The following is a 25,773-nucleotide window of genomic DNA, read 5'->3' on the forward strand; positions in this document are numbered from 1 at the left end:
TATGGCCCTTAAATCCTGAACTAGCCTATAACTCTTTCCATCTGCCTTTTTGATTGGTAATATGGGCGTGTTATATTCTGATTCACACTCAATTAGTAGCCCATATTGTAAAAATCTGTCAATTATTTCTTTAATTCCCCTCCTATCCTCTATCCTTAGAGGATATTGTTTAACCTTCACAGGCTCTTTCCCCAATTTCAACCTTACAGTTATTGGAGTCACATTCTTGGCTTTTCCAGGAATTTCGGTAGCCCAAACTCCTGGGTACACTTGATCTGCAATTTCCGGAGGCACTTCACTTCTAAGATTAGTTTGTATCAATGCTAAGCTTAGTACATTTATTAACTGTTCTTCCCTTATTCTTAGCCTCATTTTTCCTTTCTCAAAAACTATTTCTGCTTCTAATTGTTCTAATAAATCCCGACCCAATAGTGATTTTGGTGACCCCGGTAAGTACAAGAACTTATGTATTCCCACCTGTTTCCCTAATTTATACTTTAGCGGTTTTAGGAAAAAGGCTTTTTGTTGTTGGCCCGTAGCCCCCACTACAGTCACAAAGTCTTTATCTTCTGGCATTAGCTTTTGATTTAACACCGAATAGGAAGCACCTGTGTCTATTAAAAATTCCATTTCTTGTCCCGAGTTCCCTAGCTCTATTTTAACCAGAGGATCTGCTAGGGTAGATTCTCCTGGTCGACTTCATTGATCCGATGAAACATTTGCTATCATGTTTCGAGCTCCCCCTCGCTTTGGACACTCCCCTTTCCAATGGCCTACCTCTTTACAATAGGCACACTGATCTGATCTTAGAGGTGGTTGCTGGGTCCTTATTCGTTTCCCATCTCCCCTATTTTTAACTCGAAAAGTTGGTCCCTGATTATTTAATGCAGCTACTGTTGCTGCTGCAATAGTCTGTCCCAGTTTCTGTCTTTCCTCCCCTTCCCGGTTTCTAAACACTCTCCATGCTTCCTCTACCAGTTTTTCTAAGTCTCTCATGTCTGCCCCTTGTAATTTTTGGAGTTTTTTCCTTATGTCTTCTGTTGATTGTCCCAGAAACAATGAAATCAATTGTAATTTACCCCCTTCTGAGGACGGATCTAACGTTGTAAATTTTTGCATAGCTGTTCTTAAACGTTCCAAAAATTCTGTGGGGGTTTCAGACGGTCCTTGTTTTATAGTGTACAACCTGGACCAATTTACAGATTTGGGAATAGCATTTTCCAGGGCAATTCTTATCCATTCCTGATACCTTTTTAGTAATCTATAATCGTTACCATCATTATAGTCCCAATCGGGGTCTGCTCTCGGGACATGTACTTCCACAGTTCCGGGCAGAACCCCTGAAGCTATTTGCACTTGCACATGCGTCCGGGCTGTTTTTATTACCAATTGCTTCTCTGTTTCCGGCAGAGCTGCTAACATTATTTCTATGTCTTTCCAATCCGGATCTAAATTTTTCATAATTAATTCGAACCTGTTAGCCACCTCCTCTGGGTCATCCCTATAACCTTTTACAGCTTCCTTCCACGAATCTAATTCACTAGTGGTAAAAGGAATTTTAATTCTAACCGGTCCATTAGTCCCCACAGCTTGTCGCAGAGGGGCTTGCATCACCGGTCCCGACTGGTTACTTATTCCTGCCTTACTCCTTGTACGTGCAGTAATCGGGGTAAACCCTTTTGAATTCTTACAGTCCTCGCCCCCCTCATCCACAGACTTCTCCGTCCGGATACTTTCCATATTCGATAGGGGTGGAACATAAACCTCCATCCTACTTTCTCCCTCCTCTGGCTCCCCTAACTTTAGACATCTCTGACCGATACTACATGCAGAGCAACACCTCTTCAACTTTCCTTTCCCATCTTTTCTCATGTCCCTTTCCATTGCTAATATTAAGGGATCCTGTGGAGCTAGATTAATTCCACACCCTTTTTGCCACTCTGGATGATTTCTCAGGGTAAAAAACATATCTGCATACATTACTTCATCCCATTTTCCTTCTCTTCGCAAAAATAGCATTAACTGCAACAAGGTATTATAATTTATAGTTCCGTTAAGTGGCCATTTCTCACCATCTTCCAGCTTATACAACGGCCACCACTGATTGCAGTACTTTATCAATGTTTTCTTATTCACACTTCCACCAGCAGACCCTCCAATAACCCTCCAGTGACTCAGAACACATCCTAACGGGCTTTTCTTTAAAATCCCACCACTCTGCTTTCCTCCCATTTTTCCAGCTTACACTCACAGAACACACTTATCACTTACAGAATTACTACTTACAAAATGCAACACGCAGGTATCTTTCTACAGCAACACCAAGAGCTCACTATTATTATCAAAATATAGCCGAAATCACAGTAACAATTATCAAAGTCAAATTCCACATTCCATAAATCCGGTAACCAAAATAAGCAACACTGCAGCAAATAAGCTTTATAAGCAAACTTGCCAGATTCCAGATGGCAATTAAATGTTGCTAAAACCCAAACAAAACCAGAAGTATACTTAGGGTGCCAGCCACAGAAGTATACCTGAGTTTTCCAGACCAGATGTATACCCGAGAAACTAGTTCCCAAGCATACCCAGATGTATACCCGAGAAACTAGTTCCCAAGCATACCCAGATGTATACCCGAGAAACTAGTTCCCAAGCATACCCAGATGTATACCCGAGAAACTAGTTCCCAAGCATACCCAGATGTATACCTGAGAAACTAGTTCCCAAGCATACCCAGCAGTTACCCTGCGGAAATCAATTTTCTCGTCTTACGGGTAACCCCAGATTACCGGTAATACCAGAATACAGCAATAAAGAATATTATCACTTACAGAAGATGGGATTCTTGTCTGCCTCCGCAGTGATCCGATGAGTTGGGGAGTCCCTCCGGGAAAATCCCCGGGGGTACCCAAGGGAGTCCACTTCCCAGCGGGTCCTACGGTCAGGCAGAGAGCCGTCCCATCTGGGGTGCCAGATTGTTTCAAAGAACGTCTTCAGAATTTCTTAGTGATTAAGTATTCTTTATTGTCGGCGCCGGGTGTACGGGGGATCCTTCCACCAATCGTACCCACCCAGAGGGGCAGATTATCTTATATTTATATAATGAAACAATGAATATTCCATTAACGCCTATACATATTCATCACCTGAACCCGCCTACCCTCGCTTCGTATGTTAATTAGCTTATCAGTCCTTCACGCTTGCGCAGATTCTTCCAAAAATTGTGGGCCGGGGTCTTTAGAATGTGGGCAGTGGTCTATGGGAGGAAGGCCGTAGGTCTTCCTCACGGTGTACTTTTCACCTTAGGTCTCAAAAGTGATGAGTTGGCAGACTTGTAGAAATCTTTCCCGGGGTTTTTACAATACTCCTTGTTAATTTGACTCAAGGCCATCCTGCTGTCCCGTTATCTCCTTGGTAGGGCAGCTTGCTTTGCAGATAGGGAGGACAGCTCCCCTTTCAGAGATTTGCAACTTTCTTGCCAGAACAGTCTATATGATCTTTCAGACATTTTAACCCCTTTGTTGCTATACAATTACAAGCTTATTTATGCATTAAAATGAATATTGATTTATGAGTACAAACTTGACCATATTATTTACAACTTATTCACATCAATAGTTGATAAGAAATAGAAAGCGCATGCTCGGTGAGGGGTAGTCATGCATTGGAGATGGGTAACTTTGGGATGGAGGTGTGTGTTAGTATTATAATGAGCAAGGTTCATTCTAAGAAGAACAGTTTCACCACAGTTGTTGGCCCAGCAACGGACATCTCATATTTTCCATTTGACAGCCGCTATGCAGCTTATCGGCTGTACGGTACCATCAAGTTCCCAATCCTGCAGGGAGCAGAGCAGAGCCTGGCCATGGGGTCTCCACTCCGCTCCACCCTCCACTGCTCCTCTACGACAGCAGGTTGTATTGCCTCGGGAACTATGGTGGAGTAGATTCCATGCACACCAACCATCCTGAAAGTGGCAACTCTATTTTTCCCTAAAAAGAGTTGTTATAATACTGCAATTTCTATTAGGTCTATTATTTTTCTATAATTTCACCTCTCCAAGTGATTTTCCCACAAGCAGAAATTAAACTATTTCATGCAAAACACTGATATTTCCCACAAAAAAAAAACCCAAAACCAAAAAATCAAACAACAAAAACCACATCAAACAAAAAAAACCCCCACCAATGCACCAAAAAAATCTGTTTTAAAAATATGAAATTTCAAAACCTGTAAACTTTATGTGTATTTACAATTGGGATATTTCATTATAAAAATGGAAGTTGTGAAGTTAACTGAAAGGGAAAGAGCATAACATCTACCAGAATAACAGGCAGTGTTAACTGCTGGTAAACTTCCACCTTCTTTTTCCTTAAAGCATCTTCAAGGAGAACTAAAGACTACTGTTTTGAAAATTTTATCAAACATATTGTATGAGGATGACTTCACAGAAAACTCCCAGTCAGGTCCAAGAGCTGCGTACCATACAAAAATCAAGACGGCAATAAAGAGGAGGTGCAATACTCAAGAAAACCCTAATCATCATATCAAAAACTGCAGTTAAAGGTCTGAGACAATGGCAGGCTTGCATCTTCATCTGGTTGAATGAACCTCCAAGTTTACCCTTCTCTTTTTTGGTATTTTGTATTTTTGGAAGCGTGACAAGCTTAGAAGAGATCATATACAAACTCAGCTGGGACTAGTGCTAGCGCAGGTAAAGTGCACTTCATTCCGAAGCTCCAAGATTTTCACTTATGCTTTTTGCTCCTTAACCACAAGACTGCCCTTTTCCCTCTCACCAAAGAGCAGATTTACATGGATTTTTTATTTTGGGGGTTTTTTTGTCCTCAAGTTTGGCCTACTGAACAGTATAGGGCATAGTTATCCTTGTATGAAACTCAGGAATTTTTCTTTTTTACCAGCAAACATTTTCTCACTGCTAAAATATTAGCTAATATGGATTAGGTACTTCAGGCTCAAGGTTAAGACAAGCTTTTTAGAAAACCTTAGGAAGCTTTTATGAACTGCAGGGCAGTATTTAAATCCAAAATTCATGAATGTTTGTAGCTATGTTTTTTGCAATTACTGAAGAAATCAGTAATGAATTCTGAGGTAACATTTCACAGGTACATATGAGAAACATTTCTCAATCCTGTTTAGTTTTCAGGCAAATTGTAAGTCAGCCACTCTGAAGACTTGTGGCTGCTCTAGTATTTATTCTTGCAGCAACATTAAACAGCGCTGCTTGTGTTTTCTATGACTACTAGCTACATAATTTTATCACTCTAATATGGGATTGCTCATTGCAGTCAGCTGCTGGAATTTAAGAAAAACTTCAGTGTCCTTTTTCATTGGGTCATAATATGCATTGGATACAAGCACCCTGACAACTACTAAAATCTCAGGCAAAAATCAATTGATAGCCAAAAAAGAAAACAACAATATTTAGTGGGGTTTTCATGATTGTTTTCCCTGGTTTGTCTTATAACTTGCCAAGAGTCAGCATCCAAAATTCACGTAACAGAAATGGGCATTAAATGCTTGGCTTAACCCCTATCACATTTCAGCTTTTTCAGCAAAAGACTTTCTTGCTTTCCCTGCTGCTTGCAGTCCAAACAACTCACAGTACAAACTATTCAGATGCTCTATTTGCATGAATAATTTAATCTGAAAGACTGTTCCAAAAATAGCTTTTGTTTTCAAGGTTTTGATTTGAGTAAACTGCAGTTTCTAAATAAGGCTATATAGGCTTCTCTAATTCTGGGGTGTGGTTGTTGGTTTTTTTTTTAGTTAGTGAACATCTCTAAACTGAATTTCCATGAAAATCAGGGTTTCAGTTGCTGCAGTACGCAAAGACGATACTGTTCCAGCTCAGAATTTCATCATATTGGCCAAAACTTTATAATCAAATAGCATGATATAAAGCAACAGGAATACAGGAGTGTTCTCACACTCTATTCATGGTGTGATGTTTATTCCATCTTTTCTTATTATTTTATTTTCAAATGAATTAATTTAGTTGCAAGATCAACAGTCTAGAAACAGAAAAGCTGGGTGTGCAGCTGCAGCATCATTACCCAAATGGACAGAAACATGAAAGTCTGCATAGACAAAATAAGCTCCATATCAATGTGACAGTTTTTAAAAGAATAAACCTCCCCAGAGCAACAAGCAAATATAAATACTGAAACAAACACTCTAACCAGGCAAAACTGAGTTTCCTTCTCCTATAAAAGTAAACTTCATCTTAGCATTAATGTATCTCAGAAGTGTTTCCCATCTATGCCTTTTAACAAATACTTGTATTTTCAGGCAGGTGAAAAGGGACAGATACCACTGTCTAAAAAGGCACATGAAGCACCAAATTGAAGTCCTTCACATTTCACTAATTTACGAACTCAACTCTCAACTAGCCAATGACTAACTCCTGGGGAGGATAGAGAAGGGGGAAGGAGTGCAGGGCGTTTTACTACAACAGAGATGAAGAAACTGGCAAAATTAGCTTAGGCTTAGAAAAAATGTAGCTCAGAAACTCTTTCTGTACCTCCAGTTACATCACCACTGCTCTACCTTTTACACCTGTAGAACAAAAATAAATTTACTTCAATATGTTTAATGTAAAAGGAACAAAATATGTCTGCTCTCTCTTCTTCCTAGTTTCTAAACACTTATATTACCCATTTTCTTATTGAGGGGCATGAGATCTGGTCAATGTTTGCATAGACTTGGAAACACGGAGGGTGCTCTCAGTGTTAAACTCCATCGGAAGAAAATTCTCTACTCTTCTGAATGGTTTGTGTTAAATACCCAAAGGCGCTATCAAAACTGAATGGGGCTACTTTCATAAACAGCAGATACCTACTGCTTGCTGGAAGCCAGGTATTTGTGCCATCTACATTCATAATAACCTCCCTCCCCTGTAAATGAAACAGTTGCAGCATCTTTGCAGCACCTTCTTTAATCGATGAGCATCTGAAACACAGTTCAGTCGATTAGGACACTGTCCTTTAATGCTTGCCAAGTCCTTTGTGCGCCAATGAATCACTGGTCCCCGATGTTTTCTAATTTAAAGGTCAAATTTGCTATGAAGGACTGATAGAAACCATCTGGCTTTCCTGTAGAAAAATCAAAAGCTTTTTTTTGTTAGAAGGTGACAATGCTGAATACATTAGCTACATCTAAAGAGTGACGATCTACCTCTTCCTTACACAGAACTGGCTCTATAATTGACTCCAGATTTTAGTCATTGCTACTAAATTTTGTAGTACTGGCTAACTTAAAAAAGGCCAACAATTAGCAATTAGAGCTGCAGATGTACTAGAAATTAAAAAGCAAGTAGCACTAGTAGAAAAAAGGTGTGTGGGGGGAAATCTTCATTGTATTACCAGTTACATTGACAAGTCAACATAAAGAGGTTTCAGCCCAGCCTTTTTCCTGAAAACTGAGAAGTGGAAAAGCATAAGCAGAGTGGAAAATCTAAAGGCAATTACCTCAGAGGCCACAGAAAGGAAGAGGCAAACTGGGGAGAATCTTCCGCTACTTTTCAATTTAATTCCATTTTGTGACATTTTTGAACCAAAGCAAGTTTTCGAAAAGCCTAAATCAGAGAGTGCCAGTAGGAGATGGTACCATGAACCACGAGGTGAAGCACACTAAACTGACACTTTTCTTTATAAATAGTATGGAGAGGACAAAGAGATGAAAGGATCAAAAAGACAACTAATTTTAAGCTCTGCAGCTACCTTCTCTTGGTCAAAAATTGACAAATGCTTTACTATTAAACAAAACTACAAGAATTTGAAGAGTGTTCCCATGGTTTTGAGGATGGGGACAATTTTGTGCAGTTGGTAATCACTGTTTTCTGGGGGTTTCGGTGGGGAAGAGTAGTGATCAAAACTGCATTGAGGGAAGTGAGTCACTAAAGTGTTTTTTTTTTTACAATTGAAAGGTACTAGCCAATTTATGTAGTGGGTATACAAACTGAAAGTGGATAGCTGGCTGGAAAACATTTTTCCATACACGCTCAAAAAATAGTTGTGAAACTCCAAACAGAGCTTTTTAGTTTTTAGGCCAATGCTGACTAACTCATATTGAGTCCAATTTTAGATGTGAGAATACATCATTAAGGTCAGCACTCACTGATACAATTTCTGAAAACAAATGTAAGTAAAAATGTATTGTGAAATTTTGGTATGCTCTAAAGCCACATCTCCAGTTGAGGTCATTAGGAATTTCTGGCTGTTTTCACACTACCAGGAAGAAAGTATCCACATTGTCATCTTTCTCTGATAAGTAAAATCAGTTTGTGTAGAGCTTGCTCTCTTTTGAACAAGAAGAATGTGAAAGTACCTTCAGATGACAGGAACAGAGCACCCAGCTCTGCTTAACACCATCCTGTGCCATAAACCATGTCAAACAGGTATAATCTACACTTATTTCCCAGAAATCTGTACATGACACAAGCTGCTGTTCCAATTCTGCCTTCAAACATATTTGATACATATTTCTCCCAAGATATTTCACAATGACTGGACAGAAATAACAAGTGGACAATATGCTTCCAGTCAGATTTTCAACTTGATTATACAATTAGATTCTGCCAGTTAGCTCCTTGAGATGTAACATTGTTACTGGAAGGTAGATGACTGTTTTGGCAAAACCAGTCTCCAATTAAAAAGATCCTACCTGCCCTTTCGTTCCATAGGTTAGTAATAATACTCAAGAATGCTTTCAGCACTCAAATTTTTCTAGAAAAAGTCTCATTTAACACTGAAATTCTTAAAAAAAAATAATTAAAAATCACAATTCAAATCACCCAATGCCTCACTGAAGAGAACACGGTCCACATAATTTTCCTTCATGATCTTATTTTGTTTCCTTTTTCGCCTGAACATAAGAAAGCCCAAGGATTGCTGATTTTCAACATTCTTTTCTATTCTAAATAGCAAGCATCCTGTTATAATATATATGTGTCACAGGAAGCAACAATTCAGCACAAGAAATCAAGCCATACAAAGTGCCACTACTATTCATTATTAAAATTTGCATATACCACATGATAATGATGGCTAGAATAAAACAAATTTAATTTTTATTTATAATATGTATATGATTACAAAAATTAAACCCTTATTCTGGCTCTAAAACTCCAAAGATTATTTTCTGAGAGTTCACACACGGGGAACACCAAAAATATTCCCAAAGGCAGCTTTATGTGGTAGCAACTTTTCACATCTTGGTGTATTTTTCGCAGGCAGGTATTTCCTGCAACAAAGTATTGTCCTGCCTATCAGAAATGAAGATGACGTTATGACACCTTGTGAAGCCAAGGATTAGACTGGAACTTGAGCTACCATCTAACATTGCAATGCTTTCACTCAGAGGAACGAAAACTCTGACCACTGAAGAAATATATTTCCTTAGAAATAATCTTTAAAATAATTAATGCCCACTTAGTAACAGCAGTATAGCTGCACCTACTGAAAAAATCCAATATCAAAGTTCTCTATGACAAATTAATTGTTTGCCACAATAACTGAAGTATAATTAACTCCCTTCAGTAAGCACTCCTTTGTTTAAAAACAATATTTTTTCTACTATATAATTTTCCTTGTAGTTTAATCATACACTAGTATTCTGATTTATCACCAAATTTAGGTATAAAGGTAACCTATCTAGTTACCTCAGTGACTTGACTTTAGCTGCCTGTGAGACCAGAGTCTCACTGGCTCATCCGTCCACTAAACCAAAACTGAGGGTTTCACAAAACAAGTATTACTATGGCACCAATAAGGAAAAGCCTGCCTATGAACTTCCCTCTGTGTAATGAAGCAGGATACCTTCCTAGATACAGAAACATTTGTAAATCTCCATTTTCCATGAAAGCGTATCGTGGTTGAAATGGCTACTGACTCAACTCACACATCAAAGGTAATTTAATTTTGCAGATCCGTCCAAAATGGATCTTCAGCTAATTTGAGTCTGTTGAAATATGTATGGATTTTTTTGTTTAAAGCTTTAAGAAAGAAAAAAAAATAAAATCAATTGAGATGCTGAAAGCATTTATTTAATTTTCCTACAACAAGGTACAGTATTATCTTGTCAAATGACTGAAGAAACTTGCTGCTCAGCCCAAGAGATGCAAGGCACCTTGTTACTTTTTTTTATTAGTACTAACAAAGCTCATAACCGATTTGAGACAGGCAAATGAGTCTTTAATATCCAAAACAAGTTTTCTAACACATTATTAACAACAACGAAAGAATTACATACATCATTGTATACTGGATTAAGATGACACTGATCCTAGCCCATTTACAGGTGATTTGCCATCAGTTTTTTTTTAAAGCAAAAAAAAGTAAAACTAAAAATTGAGAACTAAAGAAAACAATTACTGTCCTAGAGGCTTTGCACATAGTTGTATGCATTCAGTAGATCACAATATCCAGAACTGCCTCATAAAGGGTCCTCTGTTCACCTACTCTTTAGGGATCCCATTATGATGCATTATTTTTGCACAATTTCTAGGAGTATATTCAAAGGATAATTTTGGAACCAAAAGGACCACTGTTAACAGGAGTTATAAACAGTTGAGCCGTCAGAAAAAAAAAGTTTATATAAAATAACAATATTTGGGGAGGGCTGAAAACTATGAATTACAAATAAAACATTTATGAACAATCTAAACAATTTGGTTATCTTTCTGGTAATATCTTACTGTGTGGGTTTGGTTTTGTTTTTTAAAGAAACAAGCAACTGTAAATGAACTTACAGAACTTGTAAAACCTTTTCCTCTCAATCCATTTGAAAATGTGAAAGTGATTTACATACCTTATCAGAAAAAACTTGCCTTACTGGTTCAGTTCTAGCTCTTTTCACATTTTAAAGCCTCTGTGAATAGACAGGCTTGAACCTACCATGAGGGTAAAAGTCACAGCTCACCAAACTGCAGCATTGTGGGAGCTCAGGATCCAAATAACTAACCACTGCATTAGATCTAATAGCGATTTCCCATGTAGCAACTAAGCTTGTTTTTTCATGCAAAGGTGGCACTATTATTTAGATTTTTTTAAGGGAATTTACAAGTAATCACATTGATTTAATTCATAGCTTCTAGAACTTCCTTTTAAATTTTGCCAACATCCATGATCTCCAGTGGGGTATAATACAAACATGCTTTACACAATCTTGATTTTTAACTACTGTACAGTGTACTGTAACATACCAGCTGTAGAAAAGACTTGGCTTTAAATTCTGTATCTTGATTTGTTATTTCAAGAAAATTATACGGGAAATTTATATAAAGAGTTCTAGAAGCATCTGAAATACTCAAATGTTGCTACACTGAAACAATCCTTTATAAATATTTTACAGAATCTGACATCCTATTATTAATTACAGAAAACAAAATACCCATGGACAGCACTTCTACAGAGTCTACCACTAAAATGCCAATATACTACTAAGAAACAAGGACATTGCATATTAATTGGGAGTGAACACTGGGAGACTCCAACTGATAAAAGAAAAATGTCAGCGCTCATGAAGACAGAGCATTCCAGGCAAGAATGAACACTATCACGTCAAGCAACAGTGAACTCTGGACAAAGATGAGTAAGGTTAAAATGTGTACCAAGACTCAAACTTATTGCTGCAAATATGAAAGAACCAGCACTCCTGGAATTCAATGAAACAGTCAGTTTGATCTCTTTATGACTACTTCAGTCAACAACAAACTTCCCAAAATTAGCCCCTGCCCTATGTATAGATACATACATCAATTTCTCCTAGGATTTATTGTGCACCTATTTGTAAACTTCACAACCTAAAAGGTTTTCCCCTCCTTACTGTACCATGGAAGTAAACCAAAAAAATCCCACGTACTTTCCATTTTTCCCATAGGTTGCTAGTACTACACATCTCTCCTTTATAAAAATTTATAGATGTGTTGCAAGCATACCGTTAGGAATGTCCCTTCAAAAACAGGTGTGTCTACAAAAATGTAGTTACCCCCAGAGCTTAGAAGGTATTGAAACATTTTGGTCTTCTACTGTAAGCCTTTATCTCCCGCGTTCTATTTGAGTAACCTACTCAACCTTTGCAGGCATTTAGGGACAAAGTTGTGGCTCAAATATTGATATGGAAAAAGAACTAGCTGTCAGTTTCTCAGGAAAATAACCAGGTTCAGGGAGGGCTGTCATCTTTACCACAAAATACTTCTGGCTAGCTCAGCCTTCCTGAAAACAGAATTGAATAGCTACGTGAACTCTCTGTATCAATTTGAAACCAAGAAACTCTGAAATCCTCAACTTCTTGCAGGCTAAAGGAAAAATAAGGTTGGAGTCATAGTTTAGTTTTCATTAAGGAAATCATATTGGAACATGAAATATTAAAGATTCTGAATATCTGTTTTCATAACTTATTGAAAACACGCAAGAAAAGCCTATTTTAGAGAAAACGCACTGCTTAAATAAAAATTACACTGAACTGATTTCCATTGGATATACAGGCTCCACAAAGTCTTTTGTAGAATTAAAACAGATAGCCCTTCACTGTAAATCAGGTTATAAAAAAAGCCAACATCTGCCTAAAATGTAAGTGTAATGAAATCTAGATGAACATTTATCCAGTATCTTTGATGTCAATTGTTGTTGAAACATCAAATGGAGGAAAATGATACAGGCTGGTGCAAAGGGACAAAGCAAGAATTATGGGACATGAGTTTGTTTTCACAATAAACAAAAATGTCTTTGTGATGAAAATATACAAGTCCACTGGCTTTAAATCTTCAGCAGACCAGTTTTATAGCTACGAGTAGACTAGTCTTACAAAACCATCCATGACTTACAGGATTCTAGACTAGATGGAACAATCTTTCATGATATAGTCCATGTTGATTGCTTCACTGATCAAAATACGGTGGAATCACTGTTCTTAGCAGAATGCTAAAATACCACTTGGAACAGAGTGCTACAGCAGACTCTTCACTACAGCACAGACGATAAAAAGCAATTCCATATTTATGGGCACATGTGCTAAATGATCTCAAAAGTATATTCTCCTACCTTTAACTTTAATGTTCTAGAAATTGCTGAGAATTTCTAAGACAGGAGCAAGTACTTTCAGGTCAGTTACAAGTAAGTTACCACAAGTAACTGAAAACTTCATGCCATGATGACTTTGGTTACTGAAAGACAAGGAAAGGTTTCCAGTTACCTTTTTTACAGTCTTGTCGGGTTCAAGAGCAATATCTGGAATGTTGGCATCCACCATGAGGGAAAATAAGTTCAAGATCAAGTTGGAATACCTAAGCATAAGAAGAGCAAATTAGGTACAACACTTTGTAACCTATACAAAAGACATTTTGTAAACAACTTCATTTAAGAAACCCATCATCATCTTAGTATGAATTGGTAATGCTTCAGGGGAGATGCATTAATAACACTTTAGTTCAATGTACTTATATTAAAAACATAGGATATCTGCTATTAGCAGTATAAGTTTAAACCTCAAACTGTCTCAAACTGCCAAAACTGACGACTGCTCTGGTTCTGTTACAATTTTCTAAAAATTGCCAGAACATTTATTCAGACACACATCGAATAAAAAAATGTGATTTTGTATATTGTAAGATTTAACACCATTTTCTACCTCTAGTAGTATAAACATATGCTAGAATATTGATGTAAAGGTTATTTTTTATATATTAAAAAAACCCCAAGATATCAGAGATACAGCAGTGTTATACAAATTAGCATTCAAAAAGTTGAAGTCTTCACAATTACAAGAAACAATTTTTCAAGTTGTTCCAAGGGCTTTTGCCATAACAAGCTGAATATAAGTGATTTAACCAGATCCAAATCTGTAGTTGCTCAGTTAAGCTGCAACAACAATGGCATGCTACACTTATGAAGTACAAATACACCATTTATAACCATTAAAAAAGACAAGACAGTGTACAGTTTAAAGTTTTAGTATGGTGTTGAAGTCCTCACGAATCTTTTAAAGAACACCATTTTGCCCTCACAGGAGATTAACTGTAGAGATGTTTTTTGAAAGGATAATTTTCAAGCTGTTCAACATACACTGAACTTCCTCTGTAAGGAGATCTAGTCCCCTTTCACAGACAAAGCATATAACTGACTTCAAAATCTGAAATACTGCTTTGCTAAGAGCACTAGAAGCTTCACAGATAATATAAAATGAATTCTTAGCAGCAAAACTTCTTTATTAGCAAGCTGCTGAATATATGTAACCTGACAATTTCAAGTAGCACGAAGTATTTTGACTACACAAAATGACTGCTTCATAGCCATATTTTACAAAGTAAATACTACTCCAAAAAAATTAAATGTCTCTCTAGAAAAGCATAATTCTATCAAAAATTCTTGACACTTCATTATTATCTGGAACTAGCATTACCTAACACACTCTAATAAAAGTTTTAACTCTTTGTAACACAAATATTTAACATAAACTGTTTGGGCAGAGATCTTCATTGTCTTAAGTTACTTCAGCTACTCTTCTTCACCTTCCCAGGGGCAAGGGGCTGGAATCAGGAAAATAACTTTTATGAAAGACAGACAGACAGAAAGAGAAAAGTTACACTACCATTTTTTTTCAGATCTGGCTAAGGAATCTGGCAGTTAAGTTGCTTTGGTGCCAGGAACAGACACCACAGGTTTTAAAGAATTTTTTTTTCTACTTGCCTGAAAAAAGTATATCTCACTTTAAACATGTTTAAATCTTACAGCTACATTTTCTCAAGTCTCTTCTTAGGTTGTTGGTAGCTTCCACTGGTAGTTCTCACTTTGAACTGAGCTAGGAGTCCAGAGTCTCAGAGTCTCTTTTGCTCTTGAACCACACAGAGGATAAAAGCTTATGAGCACTAGAGGTTACTGAGGTTATTTAAGTGATGGAGGTTTGTAACAGAGATTTCACAGGTCTAGGTAACATTGCTAGACACCAGTTAAGAGCTGGTTCTGTTTCACAGAATTAAGTCTTTTGGTTCTTGGTGCTTAAAAGTAAAAGCACTGGAAGCATAAGATCATCTGAAGACCCTAATTTAAAAAAAGAAAAAAAATCAAGGAAAGGTAATTTTGGGGGGGGAGGGAGTATGGAACGAGAAGATACAGAAATTAGGAAAGAGCTGCTCACTGTATCTGCAGGTCTCTCCTCTGCCCCTCACCCTGACATTTAACTCAGTTATCAACTAGATGGCAGTCCTAAGGATGAAAAAGAGCTTATTAAGTAAACTTGTTAGCTGCCTCTAGGATCCTTGTCACATACCACACATTTTTAGAAAGCATATTTAAAAACTGGAACTTGACAAGAGGTAAGAGATTCCTGCTTCAGACAGTTGGCTGTCATTCTTCCCATGGGCAATATCCTTGACAAATACACCAAGAGGTTCACAACTGGTCAACTGACAGCCAAAATTCATCCTAAGATTAGACATTTTGCTGAAACACCTGCATTAGGAATCTGACCTGTGAAAAACAAAATGCCTTCATCAGGCCAGTCATATCACTCCTCTGACATCTATGTTACAAAGACCTCTGGAACGGCTGACCCCCATCCACAGCCAGAAAGAACCAGAAGCTGTTTTTCTAGGTTTAAGGAGCTTCAATTAAGTACCTAAATCTGACTCTAAATCCTTTTCACGTAAATACATTCTTTGTTTTCCTCAAAGCTCAGTACAAATTAATTTGCAAACTAAATGAGAACTCAACTACACTGGAGGTTGATTAAACTTCTAGTTTCCACATGAAGTGCTAAAAACAACAAGGTTTTGTAAAAATTTAAGAAATCCAACAAAATAACTCCTACACAGAAGAGGCCTCATATATACCAAGAAAGAAATGCACATTAGACAGAAGTTCCAATTCTCACTGCAATCTTTTCTGAGAAAAGCAACTTTTTTCTTTTTAAGTGCTTAATATATCATCAAATATATATATGCTTGATCCTAAGCACTCCTTTATGTATTTTTTTTCAGCATTTACTGGCTTCTTTGCATACAGATGTCCTAAACCAACTGAGTATTTAGGCTGTTGACATTGCAATACTTCTATCAAATTCAAAGCCACAAACTTCCACTACAAAGACAGGACAGGACAGCACAGCATACGGTTTTCTGCAGTACCAAACTAAAGCCCTGTTTACCTCGTCTAACACAAAAATTCCTAAGTTTAAAATATCATAACCTTTTCTGCAGTATAACTTGGAAACCCCCAGGACCCATCTCTTGTCAAGACTACATATAGTCCCCCAATCAGTATCATGACCCAGTTAGCTACAATAAACCATGGCATTTATTCCTCCAATAGTATTTCCTTGCAGCCCAGACTTGAGCAAAACTGACCTGGATCCTTTCCAGTTTCACTTTTGGTTTTTCCTCTTCACAATGTAGCTCCAGCTTCTAGAAGACTATCCAGACCCTGCACTGCCTAGCTACAACCTTTTCAAAGAATCAGCACTTCCCAAGGGCCATCACAGCTTTCCACTTGTTGCCTACAGCGCTTTTCATTTAGATCTATATGGCCACCTCTGTCCATTATACCACTGAGAACAGATAGGGGAAAAGTCTGAGCCAGCAGGATATCCCCAACCATACAGAGCCAATCTCATCCCAAAGTACAGCTTCTCTCCCTAATTACTTCCTACTCCTTTGTCCTTATCTGTGCCCACTAACTCAAACTGAACATCAAAATTCCCACATGACTAACACAGGGGAACCCTTATTTGGGAAGGGACAGTACAGTCTCTAACCTCACTCTGGAAACAACTCTGAAGTGTGGCTGGATTCTTCTTGGCTGGATCCTGCTGAGAATGTGTAAACCGGGAATTCTCAAAGGATGGGAAGTGCTGACACATATCAGGACTTAATATTTTTAAATAGGCTCAACATGTATAACAAAGGTGTAAAAGGCTGCTACAGCCCAAGTGACAATGCAAGCTCTGTTGCCAGCCACAATTTGCTCTGTGACACATTGAAAAAGCAGAGGCTGTGCCTTTGATACAGCACTGCTGACAAACACACAGGACTGACATTCAAAAAAGTGGACAGCACCGCCCACACCCTCCAGAAAAAATACAAACAAACAAAACCAATAAAAACCTGCACATCAACGATCATATGCCAAACTACTTCAACCTAAACCAGTGAACTATTTTTCCACTTGCAAGTTTTAAAATGTTTTAATTGGTTTCACTATGCAACACCCATTCCACCAGGAATCCTGAAACACTTGAGAAACAGCACTTGGAAGACATACAGAACTGTCTGTACCCCAGGGAAATAAAGAAGAAAGAAGATGACAGAGATGTCAGAGTTTGCATTTTGTCTTAGCAATCAGAGGTTATGATTTCACACTACTTCACCAGAAGAATTATCTGTGAATGGGTTTGTGTCAACATGCAGACCTGTTAGAACTAAGCCATTCCACCTCCAATACTTTTTTCAACAAGTAATCTTAATAATTTTTAGTTCTAGTTGCTTAAAGTAATAGTTACAGTAATACTAACATTATCCTATGCTACCTTTGTTGAAAATCTTTTAAGACATTTATCCAGCACCATCTAAAAATACTTTCCTATTTAACTGAATAAATATTGGAGAAACTACAATTGCAACTACAGTTCCAGACATTAAAAATGAAACCACCTTAATCTACAGTTTAGTTTGATACCCAAACTACTGCTAGACTCCACAGTTAATTATGATCTTTGTAGCAAATCACTGCATAAATTCATGCAATGGATCATCTTTCACTGACACAACAGACCTTTCCATTGAAACATCTAAGTTTAAACAAAAACAATTCCAGTACTTCACAATAAAAAAAATACAGTATTACAAAAGTTTTGAGCAACATTTAGAACATGGACTATACGTAACCTTTCTGATTCTTCTCTGAAGTCATGAATGTTGTTTGCTAATAACATGCCATTGTTTTTTCATGCTGAACTGCTTTTAATCCATTAACAAAGTCAATTCATAAACCAACTCCTTACTCTCTTTTTAAGAAAACTACAGCAAGATTAACAAAACCACATTTTTATTTTGTATCCCTGACTGCCTACTTCTTATACTGTATGTACTTGTCACATAGGCTTTTCACATGACTAATTTTTTTCCACATATTTGGAGGTTTATGTTATGCAATCTTAGTAAGTGAAATTCTTTCATCTCCATTGAACACATACTAAATCAAATCACTGGACAAACCAAGACTGCTTACCTGTGTTCTGTTCAAACAGAACACAGCTGAGCTATCTGGCTCAGAAAGTTGATGGTAAGTAACATAGTCACTGCGAAAGAATGAAGCTGAATCCAAGTTAAAGTAAAGATCTGTTGGCCTGTAAGTAGATACAGTCTAAAGAGGTTTTTGCTGTCACGGTTTTTGGTATCTACAGAAACTGCTAACGTACTTGTCACTACAAGTAGCTAATCTTTGTCCTGCAGGCCCTGAACCCAGCTAAGCTTATGTATGTGTCATCTTCAAGCCAAAAAATTTGGTCATCACTGATCTAAACTGGAGAAAGTTAAAGCAGGAAATGAATAGTGACTTAAAAGGACAGTTCCTTGATTATCAATAATGAGATAAATAGTTGCTTAAGGGCAAAAACGTATCAAAAAAGATATAATTTACACCCTACAGGAGTTATTAAAATGTCCGCTACTGGGGGCCTTAACATGAAGGACATTTACACTCAAGCTCTGTGTTACATCAATGCCATCATGTTTTCATTCCATTGCTTCCTACAAATTCTTGTGTCTACATTCAGACTTCAAACAAGTTTTGAATTTTCAACAAAAGTATTTTCTCTGATACATTTACTCCTCTCCTGCATTAATGTGGCTCTAATAAATGTTAGTATAAACCTAGTATTGTTACCTGCGGAGATGGAGAAAGGCTGTGTAGCACTGCTTACGGAACTCCTGGTACTGTTCACTCTGCGTGCCTCCCATACCTTCCACCATCTCCTTATTGAGCTTCATTGGGGGAGGTAGCGGCTTAGGGTCCCGACCCAAAATATAACCAAAGTCAATGTGAAGTAGTTTACCTGTAGAAGGAAAGGCAAACACTTCACATTGTATCAAATCTTGGTGCAAACATTTATCACCTTTATATGCAATCTCCAGAAGATGCTAAGCAGCTCAAAAAAACCCCAAAAAATTACAGTTCACTGTTTTCTGTAAGGCTTATAAGTATGTATTTTATATCTTCAGCTGCCAGTTTGAAATTATGGGTTTAAAACAAGTAAAGCTGATTTGAAATTAATTAAAAGTACTAAAAATCTTTTTTTTTTTAATTTTAAAAAAACTAACAAGTTGAGGTTTTCTGCCTTTTTTTTTTATATGGATTACATGCACAAAGACTGAATATTGAAACTGGTCAGTAGATACTAAATGCACAGTTATATAATAGATACTACTAGTTCTTTGTGCCTTCTTTAGAATTTGTTGGCAAATTACAATATTAACACACAAACTGCATTAATTTTAGTATCCCATTTTTTCTGTGGCATGAAATATCTTATTTTAGTTGTTTTAAATTTACTAAAAGGAAAACAAGACTCATGATCCTATGAGTGACCTTTTGAAGCTGCTAAATAACAAAGAAGACTTCAAAGCCATTTCAAAATTCTTCCTAGTTATTTGAGTAAGATTAACATTTATCAACAGTTTTCATATATATTGAAGAAACATCACTATGATTCTAAATCTGAAATTTTATTTCCAATGTGCCAAAGTCTGTCTTTTGTTTTTTCAGTACTAAAATGCAAGAGTTCTATGAGTTGATCATTACCTTTCCCTTCTCAGATCAATGACTGCATATAAAATGTATCTGCAGCATTAACTTGACAAAAACTTATATATATATCTTGCTTCAAATGCACAAAGCACTTCCCTTCTTATGAAGAGCTTGTGTGCTGCCATGCTGTTTACAATATTGCTCAGATATTTGTTGGTGAGTATTCACTGCATTGTCTTTCAATAGTACTAAACCATGTGAGAAGCAATAGGTGGTAAAAAGAACAACTGAAACACTAGCAAGTTTCCAAAACCTTCCCGATAATCTGAAGATTAAATATTATATAAATACACAAACTAAAATGTTGTCAACAGAAAATAGAAAAATTCTGTTGTCAACAGAAAATGAAAATTCATAACTCTTAGGAAGCAGTTTCTAGGAACATTCTTGACTCAAGTGGAAAATACTGATCCCACAAAGCAAAAAGAAGTTTCTGAAAGTGTTCTGCAAAAAAATTTTCAGTTTGAAATGCATCATTTAAACAATGAATTGGGCCATACCAGAGCTGCATTACAAAAAGATGGTAAGAATGCAGATATGCAAGAAATGTTTATATTAAATACATTTTTTAGAATATGCATATAAATGAAATCTGTTAAGCGATTCCCTTAGGACAGAGAGAAACCATCTTCCTGAGCTTTGCAGTAATGAATAGTCAGGACATAAATTAAGAGGCACAAAAAGCTGATGTATATTTGAACCAATAGGTTTTGCATCCAAAGCAAAGCTACCCAATGACATTCATGAATTTAAATCTTATATGACTAATTTATAGAGGAGGATGAAATATAGATACAAGATGGAAGATCTTTTAAACAAGGAAGTAGAAAATTATTAGCATGATTGTTATCTGACAGTCACAGCACAGAACATACACAGTCTTGCTTCAGAATTACGGAACCGAACAGTATTATGGACAGAGCACTGTTTGCCAAGCGATATCTTAACCTGAAGCATCTATATTCACTTTAACCATAAGCTTAGGTATTCAGCACTCTTGGGGGGGGGAAGAACAGTCAGTATTTTTCAATTAGTCACCCCTCTTTGACCATTTCATTGAATAATAATGTTCTATCAGAGAAGGCTGCTTGAGATCTCTCATAAGCACTCTTCTTCAACCCAAGAAACAAATTCCATCACAGTCAATTTTCTAAGGGAGATCACAAGGATGTTTAATAAGCAGGCAAAGTATATGCTAGTTGATAAATGCCACAACCATTACATTTTGCATACCTAATTGTGCTACAAAAAAACCCCTCCGTTCCTTCAATAGTTTTTCAAGCTGTTACAGGAGTTACTTTTAGAGCACTAACTTCTTGAAGTAGGCACTCTGATATATACAACCCCTCTCACCCTTAAGTTACAAGAAATTTTTAATTAAAAAGTTTGGGGGGGTCTATTTTCTGTTCAATTATTCAAACCTGTCACCTTGAAGAGTCAAGAGACAACATTTTGAATAAAACAGAAACTCTTGTGGTAGTAATTAAATCCTTTTTTTAGTTTGCTCTAGAGATAGGCAATAAGAGGCAATGATTAATAATTTAAATTGGTAAAAAATGATGCATCTAAAACATTCAAAAGCGTTTTAATAGCTGACTGATATAGGTTCATATAAATTAGATATCAAATACTGTACTTACACATTTTTAGGAATCAAGTGTAAAAGAAAGTATAAGATGAGGCCATCCTGCATTAGCATTATAGCTTCCCTAGCTGTACTTCAAAATTTGGTAGACTTTTAGCTGACTCAAAATGTATGTCAAAAGCTTTCATTTAAATACATTAAATCATTTTTCAAAATTACGTATTAAATAGACAACTCATTTTCATTTGTGCAGCTTCTCCAGGTTCAATCAAACCAGTATACCGTATTACAGAAGGCTCCCCTAGGTGATGGCCTGAGGATGCTACACAGTACAGACTACCAGGCAACTTGAGGGAGTACTGCAGTTCTAGAGCTTTCTATGGAAAAGCCTGACTTACATTCTCCTCGAGGACCTTATTACAATGTGAACAATCGAACAGCAAGCCTGCTTTGGACAAATGAAATTGGTTGTATACGTAATACTGAAAATTCAGTGAAGTTTATATTATTATTATTTATAATATTATATATATAGGATGTATATATTCTTTATACATATTTTATAATATTTACATTGCTATTTATAAATAATCATCAATTTAATAAACTTGATTATTGGAAAATGTATAATCTAAGATAAAAAGTTGCAAGTAGCTCAAGTGACAATCCCAAGTAAAATTTGTATCAAGGCATAACATTGAGCATCCCACTTTCACGATATTAATGAATGCAATGATTAGACTACCACTCAGTATAAGCTCTATTATAAGAACAAGGCTGGAGAAAGTTTCTGGTACCTATTTGATAAGGTGTAGTGCCAGAAAATACTAGTAGTAGCAGAAAAACAGGACAAAAATAGGAATATCAACACTCAGACCACTGTTGCAAATTATATGAACATGAAACAAAACAAACAAAAAAAATCACCTTGATCTAGAAATTACTGAAGTTGTAATTTAAGAGGACAAAAATACATTTAATAAGAATTTTTAGTCTGTAAGAGTTGACTTTCATTGTGAATAGCATATTGTCTCTGATGTTAGCAATCACTCCTGATACACATCTGTACAGACAGAGGCAAAAACTGCCAGCAACAAATTTAAACATGTATTGAGGAACTGTGCTCTTGAAGAAAAAAACTGTACACATTTGAAATCTGTCAGCCTTGTCAGCCTTAAGTATATGACAATACTTAAAAAATGACCTTGTCTAGTAATCACAGCTGAGAAACAGTCTACAGGAGAATCAGCATCTCATTTGGGCAGGTATTGAGTGAGGTTTTTTAGTTCTGGAGTGTCACACGATTTGTGTGGTTTGTATTTGAAAATTCCTGAAAGTTACGTAATTTGGCTGAGAAGAAGCATACCTTCTCAACTGAATTTAGAAGACTACTCTTTAAACCTTTATAAACAATGGTTGAACTTGGAAGGGACCTCTGAAGGACATCTGGTCCAACCTCCTGGTCGAACAGGGCCTGCTGGGCTGCCTTGCCCAGGACTATGTCTGGATGGTTTCTGAATATCTCCGAGGATGGAGACTCTACAACCTCTTTGGGCAACCTGTTCCAGTGCCTCGTCACCTTCACCGTGAGTAAGAATTCATACTCAGCGTGGTATTTATATACACTTATCATCTATCCTCCTGGCAAATTAAGACTGCTTGTGAACTTTGTGTAACACTATTTTTCTAAAGGCTTTGAACTTCTATGTTTTATAAAACTATTACATTTCCTTCCTTCAGTATACACATAGTGCCAGTGCCATAACACATACAGTTCAGTCTCTCAGACCATCATGTTTTTACCTCGGCTTCTAATCCATTTTCTTCTGATCTATTACATCTTAATTTAAAGGGCTCCTAATCAGTCATGCTGAAAGGCAAAACTGGACTTCTAGTTTTGGTTTATTAGTGTTCCTGAATGACAGCTAAACCATATGGGTGATAGGGTTTTTTTGTTCAAGTCCTCTTTTAAACTAAAAGAGGAGTTACTTTAGACAACAGGTGAAACAGATTTCATCCTCTGAGATTCTTACATTCTTGCAGAGCTAGATACAAAGGCCTTGGGTTTCTAACATTTAGACACTGAAACCTTTAGGCACCTATTTAAAAATCTGCATTCCTTATAAAAATGGGGATTTTAGGCATCTGAGAAAACAAAACATAACAATTCAGGAAACACCTTGAGACCACAGACAAATATGCAAGAACTTCCTGCCCTGTCTCAAGGCTAGGAGCTGGACCTTCTATGTAGGCATCTACACATGTAGGAGACCAACTGGAAAAACAATCTAACACCTAGGAAAGCTGGTAAGAGTGCAGTCAGCAGGTGATGAAACTCGTTAAGGGAACAGGGGGTAGAGATCCACTGAGCCTGGCAAGGAAGGCCTCAGACACTGCAGGAATGTCTCAAACACTGGAAAGATCAACAAAAGGTTACTTTGTATGAACTAAGTCTGCTAAGAGGGAACAGCCTGCAAACCCTGAATAACGGCTCCAGAATCAGCGAAGTCAGCGGGTTTCTGCATTAACTGGGGGAAAGGTAAATGAGGCAGGGGGAGAACGTGAACACTGACTGAATTCAAGACCAAAAAGACTTGCCCCTCCCCCCTCCCATGCCTGTAAGGAGCATGTGTGCTAATTTACATGGCAAATGAGGCTGATTTTAGTAAGGGAGTCCACATTGAGCGATAGGAACAAAAGAGGAAGGCAAGTGATATTTTAGGAGGGGATAACGCATAAAGGGACTTCTGGATGAGCGCTCCTACAAAAAACACCCCTCAGACAGGCCTGGCACTGGATCCAGGCCTGGTGATCTCCCCCTCTCTTCCCCCCACACCCGCTCCTCTTTTTCTCCTTATCTTCTACCTTTTTCTAGTAACTCAAGGCATGAAACTTTATATGCATGGCAAGCGATAAGACTTTCTGCTACCCAATTATCTACCAATGAGCCTAACTATGGAATAACAGTCTTTGTTCACCTATGGACCTCTGGTATTGCGTATACCCTATTCCGACCAACAGAACCAGCAAATCTGAGTCACTCCTCCCTCCTTGGTGGGACAGCACAAGAACATATAGTTCAAGATACACAGCTTCGGACAAACATTTCTGATGCTGAAAGTGGCTCACTCCTCAAAGTCCGCAAGATTACACTGGCACACTTTCAGGAAGCAGGAACAAAATCTCTGCTGGAAAGACTTTTAATGGAGTGTCTTGTCTTCAAAAACAGTGCCCTAATAATCACTCTCCACTCCTCATTTAAGCTACTTTACTGTGGAAAAAGCAAGAATCGAGGCATTTACTGACTGGAAGAGGACAAGATGTTTCCAGGCACATGCAATAACACAGCATACACAAAGTAATTTGTTCAAAACCTAAAAGCTAATACTGTTTTATATGTTTAAGTGCCCCCCCCCCCCCCCAATGTTGACTACATTTTTCTACTGAACACCTGGTTTTCTAACATATGGAATATAGAGGACAGGCCCTTGGAGAGTTCGAGGAAATGGCATCAAACATGGATACTTTCCCTGAGTAGGAGTCAGGGCATGAGGGATTTGAAAGTCCATCTGAGTTCCTTTCAGCCTTAAGAGTGATCTTTGATTAAATGAAGCACAGACCTGAGGAGACTAAAAATTGGTATCTGGTGCTTGCAATAGCCAGTAACATCTAACTCCAGCCCGAGAGGCTGATTTGTCCATCACTTTTATTGCTAGTGCCTAGATTTTAATACAAGAGAACGTTCCCATATAGCAGCACAGAAGTTGTTTTATTTCACCAGAGAACTGTTAGGGAAAACTACTGAAAACCTGCACAGAACTCTGAAATCCTTAAACAAAATGCAGAAGATGAGGCAAATCAGATGCAAGTACTAAACCAATTTTAAGTCTGGTGGCAACCGTCTTTTAACAGGTAAGAAACTTTTACAAATTATTTCAAACCGACCTTTTCCCACTTTTGGGAAGAGGGGAAGAAAACCCCCAACCCAAACACAAAAACCTGCAGCTCTGAATTATAATGTACTTTCTGTAAACTACAACTGCCACTAATTTTAACCTGGCCTGTAGAGAAGTAGAATTCAGTGACCATTTTAACTGGATTCTTATTTTAAAATTGAAGCAATAGGATAAAAATTTCTCTGATGAAAATGAGTAGATGGATGGGGTGGTTTCCTAGCTTCACAACAAATTGTAATGTTACCAAAATTTCTCCTTTGCTAACAGAGCACTGCTATGTTGAAAAAATCAGAACGCCTAATTTATTGACACCATTTGTCATCAGCTACACATCGTAAATTTTCTAAGATTGCACAAAAATGGAAGAAAGTAGCATGAATCATTAGGGACTTATTCAAAATACAGGTTT

At 37.2% G+C, this 25,773-nt stretch overlaps 1 protein-coding gene across 1 annotated transcript in view; it reads right to left on the reverse strand.

The window, feature by feature from the left end:
• PIK3C3 (phosphatidylinositol 3-kinase catalytic subunit type 3) overlaps positions 1-25,773 on the reverse strand; it is a 93,896-nt gene that overhangs the window by 20,616 nt on the left and 47,507 nt on the right. Inside the window, 2 exon segments of the mRNA XM_056323533.1 lie at positions 13,219-13,309; positions 18,903-19,071. Coding sequence (XP_056179508.1) covers positions 13,219-13,309; positions 18,903-19,071 — 260 coding nt within the window.

The sequence above is a fragment of the Falco biarmicus genome, chromosome W (genome assembly GCF_023638135.1).
Source record: "Falco biarmicus isolate bFalBia1 chromosome W, bFalBia1.pri, whole genome shotgun sequence".
NCBI classification, from domain to species: domain Eukaryota; kingdom Metazoa; phylum Chordata; class Aves; order Falconiformes; family Falconidae; genus Falco; species Falco biarmicus.